Source organism: Cyprinodon tularosa, unplaced genomic scaffold (assembly GCF_016077235.1).
Source record: "Cyprinodon tularosa strain WSP-4 unplaced genomic scaffold, ASM1607723v1 ctg47, whole genome shotgun sequence".
NCBI classification, from domain to species: Eukaryota; Metazoa; Chordata; class Actinopteri; order Cyprinodontiformes; family Cyprinodontidae; genus Cyprinodon; species Cyprinodon tularosa.
The window spans coordinates 1161251-1173646 of record NW_024039196.1 but is presented as its reverse complement, the minus strand read 5'-3'; the positions used below and the strand labels follow the sequence as shown (position 1 = coordinate 1173646).

Below are 12396 nucleotides of genomic sequence, written 5' to 3'. Positions count from 1 at the left end.
GAGCCTGGACATTGTTTGCTTCCCTTAGTATACATGTGAATGATTGTGATGTTAACCATGCACAAGTATGTCCTTATCCCATATTTGCTATAGCATATTGATAATTTAACCAGTTTATTAAGTGCAAAAGCCTCACAATGAACATAAACCAAGGTTAAAAACTGTAACAATTTCTTTTGGCTTGGAGCAAAACTGTTAAAACCTTTAAATATACAAATTGCAATGCAAAACCTCAACAACATTGCATATCCTTTTTTAAATTACCATGCCGGCAAATTTTCAAAGGCAAATTTTCTAAAAAATTGTATCAAGTTTGGTTTCCAAAGTGTGATTTAGTTACTCTGTATTATTTAATTTGCATCAATGGCTTTTAGTCCTCTCAGCGTTGGCTATTGGTGGCATTTTAATACCTTGACATGTTTTCAGTTTCGAAAGGTTGCATTATTATTATTATTTTATTAATTTATATATTTTGCACAAACTGTATGTTGCAAACATCTTTGGTCTCTTGGAAAGCGAGACATTTTAAGTGTGAAACTTGCATAAATATACATATGGCAAATTTGACTGGTGTTAACTGCATTTGCAAAGAGAATTAGGCCTTCTGTTTATGAATACTATTTCACACAAAGATTTATTTGTGCATCTTTTTTCAGATGTTAGTTTCAAAGGACACACACAAAGGTTTGCACAAATTTATCATTGTGCAAAAAAGTGATATAGACAGGTAAAAAAGATTTCTTATAAGTTTATAGTTTTAAAAATAAATTGTAAGACAAAAGTATGGCTGATATAAAAACAAAATATCCACAGAAAATAAGAAAACTAAGGGTTATAAATTGAGTTGTATAGGTTATCCAATAATACAAATATATTTAGGAGTTAGGTTAATTGGTTTCTCTAAAGTGTCCTTAGGTGTGAAAATGTGAGTGTGCATGGTTGTTTGCCTCTGTGTTTCCCTGCGATGGACGGGCGACCTGTCCAGGGTGAAACCCACCTCATGCCCATAGACTGCCAGAGATAAGCAATGGCCTCACCACGACCTGGACAGAATAAGCGAAAGCAGATGGAAGGACGGAAAATGTATTTAATGCATGTTGATTCTGGATTTTTGTTAATATTTTGTCTGGTAAAAAAAGTTTATCATTAATAAAAGCTCTATTTACTTGTTTTAAGGGGTCCGTCTTAGAAAATCAGAATCAGATAAAATTATTTTTATCCTCAATATACATTTGATTAATTTAAAAAAAAAATGTAAATAGACCTAAAAAAGCAATAAGTCAAATTAACTCTATTTTGTATGAGTATGAATAGCTGTGGATAAAGTTGGGAGCATTCTTCGATGTGACATTTCTTTATAACAGTATGTTTTGATTACAGTTCTTTCTGGACTTGCTTGAAGTACACTATATTGCCAAAAGTATTTGCTCACCCATCCAAATTATTGGAATCAGGTGTTCCAATCACTTCCATGGCCACAGGTGTATAAATTCAAGCACCTAGGCATGCAGACTGTTTTTACAAACATTTGTGAAAGAATGGGTCGCTCTCAGGAGCTCAGTGAATTCCAGCGTGGAACTGTGATAGGATGCCACCTGTGCAACAAATCCAGTCGTGAAATTTCCTCGCTCCTAAATATTCCACAGTCAACTGTCAGCTGTATTATAAGAAAATGGAAGTGTTTGGGAACGACAGCAACTCAGCCACGAAGTGGTAGGCCACGTAAACTGACGGAGCGGGGTCAGCGGATGCTGAAGCGCATAGTGCGAAGAGGTCGCCAACTTTCTGCAGAGTCAATCACTACAGACCTCCAAACTTCATGTGGCCTTCAGATTAGCTCAAGAACAGTGCGCAGAGAGCTTCATGGAATGGGTTTCCATGGTCGAGCAGCTGCATCCAAGCCATACATCACCAAGTGCAATGCAAAGCGTCGGATGCGGTGGTGTAAAGCACGCCGCCACTGGACTCTAGAGCAGTGGAGACGCGTTCTCTGGAGTGACGAATCGCGCTTCTCCATCTGGCAATCTGATGGACGGGCCTGGGTTTGGCGGTTGCCAGGAGAACGGTACTTGTCTGACTGCATTGTGCCAAGTGTAAAGTTTGGTGAAGGGGGGATTATGGTGTGGGGTTGTTTTTCAGGAGCTGGGCTTGGCCCCTTAGTTCCAAGGAAAGGAACTCTGAATGCTTCAGCATACCAAGACATTTTGGACAATTCCATGCTCCCAACTTTGTGGGAACAGTTTGGAGCTGGCCCCTTCCTCTTCCAACATGACTGTGCACCAGTGCACAAAGCAAGGTCCATAAAGACATGGATGACAGAGTCTGGTGTGGATGAACTTGACTGGCCTGCACAGAGTCCTGACCTCAACCCGATAGAACACCTTTGGGATGAATTAGAGCGGAGACTGAGAGCCAGGCCTTCTCGTCCAACATCAGTGTGCGACCTCACAAATGCGCTTCTGGAAGAATGGTCAAAAATTCCCATAAACACACTCCTAAACCTTGTGGACAGCCTTCCCAGAAGAGTTGAAGCTGTTCTAGCTGCAAAGGGTGGACCGACGTCATATTGAACCCTATGGATTAGGAACGGGATGTCACTTAAGCTCATATGTGAGTCAAGGCAGGTGAGCAAATACTTTTGGCAATATAGTGTATCTTGAATATTTTGATTTTTTTTTATTTTCTGCTGATTTTCTTCAGTGAATGGGATCATTGAGGTTCTGTTTTATTAAGATTTAACTGCCTTACAGATGGTCTCAATCATTGTGTTTAAAAGAATCCTAACAATGTGTAAGGATGTTTATACTGCACTATGTTTAGTTTTTGACAGAGTGCAGCCGAGCACATCATCGCAAAACATCCTCAAATTTGGTCTTGTTAACTGCTCCTAATTTTGGGGAATTTTGTTAGTTTGAAAGGGAATGCTGGCATGCCAGTATCCCTTTCCAAATAATAGACTTTTTTTCACAATCCTTCCAAAAACAAGTTGAGGAATTTGAAATCTAAGATGTGCATTTTATGTGCTGGTTTTAAGGTCCGTTGTTCTGCTGAGGAAAACAGATTTGGTTTCTTCTTGGCAAGTTTATAATTAGACTGTTTGTCACAAAAGCTGAGGAAGGCAGATTAAGCAGCTTGTCCTAATTCTGGTGATACCCTATCAATGCTCGGTGAGTCCTATTTGTTTTTTGGATCTATATTTTTACAAAGAAGTTTAGCTCAGCTAGGGAAGTCATGATATTCACCTCTGTTCCCTTCCTGCTGTAAAAGTGGTTCAGGATTATGGTTATTGTACTGCAAGGGTATCCAGTACAATAGCAATAATGGCACTTCCATTTTTACAATCAACCTTGACCCTGGGTTTATATTTCTCTTCCACCAAGGTTAGATTTAGGGTAGGAAGGAACTGTACTATATTTAATTATTAAAGCTACTGAACTTAGGCTTAGTTGCTTCACCTTTCTGTCCAAAACCTCCTGTGTGACATTTTTTTATTTTGTGTACTTCATATATAGAAATATAGAGAATCAAATGAACAAATAACAGTGTAGACACCATCTTCACAAACAGCAATGAAGGGTTATTTAGATAAGGTTGTAATTGAAGTATAAATTAAAACAGTAATTTGCTTTAAAGTTATAGTGGAGGATGTTCTTTTTCTTGGTGGATCATCAAAATAAGTGGTCCCCCTAATTGTCAATCATTCTGGTTATATGTTTACATAAGGCTGTCCTACTTGCTCGTCCCCATTTTCACTTACGGGTGAAAATTGCAAAAGTTTCTTTTGGAAATTAAGCTGTATGAGCAAAGAGCACCTTTTAAACAAATCATGCAAAAGGAGAAATGGGCTTGTGCATGCTCTTGCATGTGTTTAATAGGCATTCCCTCTGGGGAGTGGGTACAGGGTTGTGCATGTGCATTGTTTTTCTAATGTAGAGAGGGTGGGTCTTTTCAGAAATTCACGAAAATCCTCCACTATACCATTAATGTTGAAATTTATTTAAAAAAATAAATACATAAACTTGTCCTAATTGACTTACTTCAGGTATTAATTGTAAAAATGGCATATCCCTGCAGTAGGGAGAAAAAGAGCAATGCTTATAGCGTTTTGTTAGGGAGTTCTATGGGGGTTCCAGGTGTGAGCTTATAACTCCTCCTTCTTAGTTTTGTGTTGTGTTTTTGAGAGTTAAATGACAGGAAAGGCTATATTGATGTCACTGAAGTATTGTTCTAATCTTCATAATATTGGTGAATAGAAACCTAACCTAGGAGATTTATGAACCACAGCAGTAATAGGGCACAGAGAGAGGGATGTTAATAAGGAAACCGTTGAAACATTGAATTAGAGAACAAGCAAAAGAATAGCACAGCATAAAAAGTGAAGTGGACATCATATAGGAACTCAAAGAGGTCAGCATTTATATATTTTCCAAGTGTTGTTTCATTATTCCTGAAACAGGGGACATTATGAAAATTGGACTGAAATTAGATTTTTCAAGCCTTTTGATCATACATAAAACAGTGACACAGTAGGACATTTGTTCACTAAAAGCTTTATTTGTCAATCTAAACTTTAACCAGATCTAATGTCATCACATAGTCAGTTACGTAAGTAGTACGAAAGACATCTCTTTAATTTCCAAAAGAAAAAGCATCCTTAAATAAAAGGCTTTCATTCTTCAATATAATGTTTGTTGTTTTTGTTTAAGTTTTGTCATTTTTACATTTTCACAATGTGGCATTTTATAATTGACAGCGAAGTTCAGTATTCTGGAGAATAAAACACAGAAAAAACAAACAAAATTACAGTATTTTTTCACCGTTATCACAACATAATTAAATGCTGAATTGCAAATAAATGTACAAATTCTACTTAATTAAGCAATTTTCTGTTTTGAAATGGAACGATGTTGAAAAAAGGTTTAAACATAAAGAGAAAAAAATGTTTTAACTTTCCTTTGGATTAATACAGTATATTTTATTTAAATGATTCGAGTATGTTCACAGGTTTGGTGTTACAGCAAACCATAATACATTTTCAGTACATTCTATGTCAGCTTTTATAAGGTGACCATGCTTTTAGTGTAAGGCTATTTAATTACGCAATAGTCAACTGCTGCATTTTAAGTGAAATCTCTTTAAAATCTTAATCTGTATCTAAACGGAACATCTCTGATGGGTTGCATCGATCCAAATCCCCAACGCCTGAAGTCAATTTGAGGAATCTCCTCATCTGCATTTTTCAGCTCAAACTCAAAGTAGACCAACATCAGGAACACAAACTGTTTCAGCTCATTGGTGGCAAAAAATCGCCCAGGACACATGGAGACCCCTGCACCCCACGGCATGTTGTAGTACTTCACTTTCTTACCACCTTTGAAAAAATCAGTTTTTTTGCTGCCATCTGGGTTCAGAAAACGGTCATATTTAAATGTGTGTGGGTCAGGATGGATCTCTGGGTCAATGTGGACTGCTGAGTAAGGAAAGATGGACATCCTGTCACCCTTGCGGACAAGGTATTGACGCCCATCAGCCAGCTTGAGAGTCATATCCTCGAGCACAGCCCTGGTGAGAAGGGGCGCTGCTGTGAGCCTCAGGGTCTCTTCCACAGCGCTGTCCAGGATGGGAGTTTTCAGCAGCATTTCACGGGTAAGGTCTACCAAGGGGCCGCCACGTCTGACTTCCTGCCCTGACTCTTTCAAAACTTTATCAACCTCTTCTCTCACTGCTTTCATGGCCTCTGGGTGTTTCAGGAGGAAGAGGAGAAGCCAGAACGAAGCCGGTCCTGTGTTTCCCTGAGAGGCCCAGAGAAGCACAAACATGTACCTGTTGATCATCGACTCATTCATCCCCACCTCTTCTTTGGCCTGCTGCATGTCCCACACCCAGCGGCTAATGTTGTCCCTAGCTTTCATGTTCTGCACAGACACAGCATCCCAGAAGAAGGACTGCAGCCTGTCAGCTTCCCACTTCTGCTTTGGTGGAAGAACTCCATATGCCAGGTTGGGGAAGAGTTGGTCATATTTACGAAATTCGTAAAACAAAGCTTCGGAATGAGTTCTGTCCTTTTCTTTGGCTTTTTCCTCACCTCCTTCAGACTTGTTTGGCACATTTCCATATAAGGCCAAATAACCAGCTCTGAAAACAATGTTGTAGCTGTACATGAATAGTCCATCTTCCTTCCAGGGACTCTGATCTGTAGCTGAGCCCACACTGTGCAACATCAGGTTTTGCAAATTACTCATCATGGATTGTGTCATTAACTCCAACCCTTCTCCTTTCAAATGCTTGTTGCTGGCAATCATCAGGATATTATGATCATTCTCGACTGCTTTATAACCAAAAACCCTCTCAACAAGCTGCTCGGCAAAGCTTTTAAAGTCCAGCTTCTCTCGAGCCTCCTTAACGAAAGCCCCAAAGGAAAGTGGGTCCTGCAGAAATGTGAAGTAATATCCTCCCAGCTGTACTGTGAAAACATCACCATGCTTCTTCTGCATCCTCTCCAGGAACTTTAAAGTGTCTCTGCGAAATTCCAGGACATGGCCAAGCCATGGAATTAGTCCCTTGTCAAGAGGGGGCTCTCCTGGCCGGCGCTTTCGGAAAACTCCGAGAACGTACAGGCCTCCAAGTAGAGCAACAAAACAGCTGAGGAGGATCAGCAGAAGTCCCATGGCTGATTCTGCTGGCAGAAAGAGTGATTGTGGGGTAAGGTCTGTGCTCAGCTTTACAAACAGGCTGTTGCTCCTCCCATTCATAATGGGTAACAGATTTCCAGTAAGAGAAGATCAAACACTTAAGCTGAACAAGAGATAAGGAATTTGTTTGCAGTTTCTGATGTATTTCTGAAAGCAGAGAAGTGTTAACAGGCACAATTAACCACAGGATATTTTTTTATTGCAACACAATAATTTCATTATACTTTAATTATACTATGATATTAGGCAGGCATGTTCTGTGGAACTTTTAAAAGCTGATTTAGAGACTCACTTGTTTCTGAAATGTATGTGCAAAGTTTTATTGTTTTTACTCTGGTCTTTACTATTCATCTGTTCTTATACTGTTTTTAACTGTATTGTTTTATTTGTTATCTTTTAATGTTTTCAGCACTTTGTTTGATGATGATAATGATAATAACTATATAATGTTATTATTATTATTATGATAAGACGTGTCCTCTAATAATGAACATCTTTGTAACTGGATGCATTTGCAAAGTGTAATCTGGCTTTTTATCTGCTTAATGACTTCTATACTGTCTAAGTGGCATTTCTGTGTAAATAAGTGGTTTGGGCATTTGGAAATTTTCCCCAATGATAACCAGAATTCTGGCTGATATATTACACAACAATCCCTTCTTTCAGTAAGGGGTACTTTTTATTTCTTAAAACATCCTTAGATGTCACTCTTGTTTGGTCAAATTAGCCTAAAAGAAGCTGAACAATGCCATGATATCATCATTTCCCCTTTTCCAAGTGATTGAATGACTAATAATTTTAGTAATCATATGATCTTTCATATCATTGTGACAGTTAGCAACTATGAGCTAGCAACCCCGGGGCTCTAGTTTGTATGTTCTCTCAGGCAGTGGGTGAATTTCCCTGACATGTGCAAACAATGCAAAGAAAAAAAGGTGCCATAAAATAGATTGAATCTAATGCAACATTAAAAACTTGCTGGACTGAAAGCAATATACACTATATTGCCAAAAGTATTTGCTCACCCATCCAAATTATTGGAATCAGGTGTTCCAATCACTTCCATGGCCACAGGTGTATAAATTCAAGCACCTAGGCATGCAGACTGTTTTTACAAACATTTGTGAAAGAATGGGTCGCTCTCAGGAGCTCAGTGAATTCCAGCGTGGAACTGTGATAGGATGCCACCTGTGCAACAAATCCAGTCGTGAAATTTCCTCGCTCCTAAATATTCCACAGTCAACTGTCAGCTGTATTATAAGAAAATGGAAGTGTTTGGGAACGACAGCAACTCAGCCACGAAGTGGTAGGCCACGTAAACTGACGGAGCGGGGTCAGCGGATGCTGACGCGCATAGTGCGAAGAGGTCGCCAACTTTCTGCAGAGTCAATCACTACAGACCTCCAAACTTCATGTGGCCTTCAGATTAGCTCAAGAACAGTGCGCAGAGAGCTTCATGGAATGGGTTTCCATGGTCGAGCAGCTGCATCCAAGCCATACATCACCAAGTGCAATGCAAAGCGTCGGATGCGGTGGTGTAAAGCACGCCGCCACTGGACTCTAGAGCAGTGGAGACGCGTTCTCTGGAGTGACGAATCGCGCTTCTCCATCTGGCAATCTGATGGACGGGTCTGGGTTTGGCGGTTGCCAGGAGAACGGTACTTGTCTGACTGCATTGTGCCAAGTGTAAAGTTTGGTGGAGGGGGGATTATGGTGTGGGGTTGTTTTTCAGGAGCTGGGCTTGGCCCCTTAGTTCCAGTGAAAGGAACTCTGAATGCTTCAGCATACCAAGACATTTTGGACAATTCCATGCTCCCAACTTTGTGGGAACAGTTTGGAGCTGGCCCCTTCCTCTTCCAACATGACTGTGCACCAGTGCACAAAGCAAGGTCCATAAAGACATGGATGACAGAGTCTGGTGTGGATGAACTTGACTGGCCTGCACAGAGTCCTGACCTCAACCCGATAGAACACCTTTGGGATGAATTAGAGCGGAGACTGAGAGCCAGGCCTTCTCGTCCAACATCAGTGTGCGACCTCACAAATGCGCTTCTGGAAGAATGGTCAAAAATTCCCATAAACACACTCCTAAACCTTGTGGACAGCCTTCCCAGAAGAGTTGAAGCTGTTCTAGCTGCAAAGGGTGGACCGACGTCATATTGAACCCTATGGATTAGGAACGGGATGTCACTTAAGCTCATATGTGAGTCAAGGCAGGTGAGCAAATACTTTTGGCAATATAGTGTATATATATATATATATATATATATATATATATATATATATATATATATATATATGATTTGATGCTTTGGATTTAGGCTTTTGCAGCAATTTACCTCCATGTCTTCCAATGGATATTGGAATCAGATGAATATTTGCAAGTTACAAAAAAGGAAAGAAAAAAACATTTTCAAATGTGAAGTGCTGTGATAAAGATGTGTTTGAGCTTTGATAAAGATGAGTTTGCCACTGCATGTATTTAAATTACACTGAAACATTTTCAAGTAAGCAGAACTTTAAAAGAAGTGATTGAATTAGAAAAGCTTTTCTAAGGACTTTGACGGGAAGCTAAAGCTTTACCTTAGCAACTTTAATTCTTAGATGTTTGTTGAAAATAAGCTTAATTTAGTCAGACCTGAAACAATCAATCCATTCAGTATTACAGCAAATTTTAATCAAAACATCAAACTGATAATTATACAGGTCCTAGGGATTTTATTTTGTTAGTTCTGCATAGGTTCAATATGTTGGTTAAAACCAACTAATCAAGTACCCTAATCCTTATAAATAAAGTATACAAGGTTAGCTAAGTAGAAAAAAGAAAACTTTAATAAAGCCAGACCTTGAACAGCTGATGAAACACTCCAGTGACCTTCATCCTGCTCCTGACCCTGTAATCATTCAATATTTTTGCACAATTGATCATGCAGACAGTAATGCCAGTGTTGTTTGACAACGGGTTCAGAAGGGAATGTTTCTTCTGCTATCATGATGGCCATGAACTAAATTACAACAATCTGCAAGCTTTATTGTTTAATATGAGAGCAATGTGCACTTTAGACTGCAGCAGAGGCTTGTGTGATTCTGTCTTTTGTTTGTCTGGTGACAGGGCAGTCCAAAATTGGAAGGCAGAAGATTATGAAATATGGTAGAGAGGTTACACTCTTCAACCAAGAGTTGTTTTTCATCCAGAAAATAATGTTAGGCCTAAAATACCTGCCCGAAGGTCTGGTGTAAATGCAGAATATGTTCTATATAGGCATTTTTTTTAACAGACATTATAGGTATAGGAAGTTAGCGCAAAAAAATAGTCCTGGCTGCTTTCTTTTTTCAGAAGCCATAAAGCGCCATCTGCTGGATTTTAATAGAAATTAAAGTATTAATTAGATTTTTCCTGTTACTGGCTTTTTGTGACATCTAGTGTTTGCAGTCATGAAAGTCATATATTAATAGTTCCTTGTCTTGGGGCAGTGCCAGTAACTTGATAGATCTTGATTTTATTTCCTTATTTTTTAGAGACAAATGTTCAAATTTTCAGTTTCCCTATTATTGTTTTTTTTTCTAAGTACATTTGGAAAAAACTAAATACAATTTATTTCCATTTAAATACTTTGAAGAGAAAGTTGTTTTTTTAGTGTTTTTATAAAAATAGGAAGCAGCCTGATATAATCAAAACACTAAATTGAAACAAAAAAGTGAAAGAAATTCATGGAATCTGAATGCATGAAGCTGTTGCTGAACTGGAGAGCTCCCTCAGTGACAGACTGCTGCACCCTAAATGCACCAGGGAGCGTTATAGCAGATCCTTCCTCCCAGCAGCTGGAAGACTTTATAACCCACTGTTCCCAACAACCTCAAGAAGTTGTTTCACTGATGCAGAGTTTTGCAGTTTATGTCGTAGTCAGTTAAATAACATGCAGCTGTCATTTCTTTTCTGTTTTTCTTTTTTTCTCTCACATCGCTGGTGTTGCTGCTACTTTTCACATATTAGTTACTGTAAAAATGTCCACAGCTCTTTATTGATTATTAACTCTCCAGATACAGACCATTTATATTGTAAAAACACTGTACAGGGTTGGGTATTTTCTTAACTCTGTCACATGTGTGATCAATTCTGCTATAACCTTTTGCTGTTGTAACACCACAATTTCTCCACTGTGGGACTATATAGGGATTTTCTAGGGACATTCTATTCTATTCTTTTATAAAATCAGCTTTTATCATTTTTTTTTATTTTTGCATTAGTTCATTGTTACTGTAAATAACAACAATGCATCCTGAAATATCAAGAAATGTTTGAATTTTGACTCTGACATTGATACACCTACATTATTTAATTTGATTACTTCAATTTTCTATTTTATGAAAAATTCAATTTAATTAAAATTTTAATTCAAATATGGCAGTGAGCCTTAATGCTGACATTTCCTCTATGTGATATAAGTCTGGACTTTGGCTGGGCCATTTTAAAAGATTAATATGTTTTAATATTTGAATAACTCTTGCAGGTGTTCTTTCACAATAGCTCCACCCGATTCTGCCATAACCAGGACGGTAAAGAATTGTATTCAGATTGCCTGTGTAATAAACTGAGTGTTCCTTTGTGAAATGTTTCTCTGTATAAATCCAGTTTTTCTCCTAAAATCTCAGAGGCTTAAAAAACATTAGTGAGCAAACATTATCATGACCAAGAAACACAAGACAGGTCAGGGATATAAAGGAGTAGATAAAGCTACATTACCATTTGCACAACAAATATATGTGTATACACTCTGAATTTTGAGGCTGTAATGAGAAAAAAGTGCATTCAGAAGTTCACTGTTCTCTATTATATTTACATTACTCCTGAACCTACCTTTACTTTATTGCACATTCAGTTATTGACCACTAAGTGGGGTTATACCATCTCTTAACAACATTGTCATCTCAACATTTAACTGTTTTTTGTTTTCTTTAAAATAAAGTTTGGCACTGAGGTATTTTTCTCCTTCGACCAATTCACGTGAAGACCTAAAAGGATGAGGTAGTGTTTTAATATTAAACATTTCTAATATAAGTTGCTAAGAAAATATGAATCTTAAGATCATTTGCGCCTGGCTTACTCATAGTTTGAATAGAAAATGTAGAACAAAAAGATTCTGTTCTGTTATTATTTTATTTTTTTTGTAAAGTTTAGAAGGATTCAGTTACTTTCCTTTCACCCCTTTCCTTAATCTGCATTCTGAAGTGTACATCTGGTTCTGGTTCTGGATCAGTAAGATCTGAGCCAGTAATTACATAAAGGAAATGCCACATGCTCATTAGGGCTTTGGAGCTGTTCTTTTCATGTCCGTTCTCAACAAGGCCGAACACTATGCAGAACCTCTCATAAAATGATTATAAACCTTTAAGGAAAAAGAAAATTGCAAAGCACTGCAAAATGTAAAAAAAAAAACAAAAAAAACTGTTATTAATATGAAATGCAATTATTGTATTCTGTTATATAACAATAAATGCGAAACATAATACAAGTAAATCCTTCATCAAGTTGAAGCATGAAAGTGTTGTTTTTTTGGGGTGGATCATCTCAAGACTCCCTATTTTTTTCTCATAGGCAGATCTTTCAACTCAAACATTTAACTTTGCAAAAATCTTCCAGATCAGTCATGATGTCTGTCAACTTTAATTTTCGAATCTTACCAAATATTCCAATCTGAGTTCA

General features: G+C 38.0%; 1 protein-coding gene across 1 annotated transcript; it reads right to left on the bottom strand.

The window, feature by feature from the left end:
• Positions 1–4940: 4940 nt before the first annotated feature.
• LOC119794200 (5-beta-cholestane-3-alpha,7-alpha-diol 12-alpha-hydroxylase-like) lies at positions 4941–6706 on the bottom strand. The gene has a single exon (XM_038301632.1). The coding sequence runs from the start codon at positions 6666–6668 to the stop codon at positions 5136–5138; it is 1533 nt and encodes a 510-aa protein (XP_038157560.1). The 5' UTR covers positions 6669–6706; the 3' UTR covers positions 4941–5135.
• Between the last annotated feature and the right edge of the window lie 5690 nt (positions 6707–12396).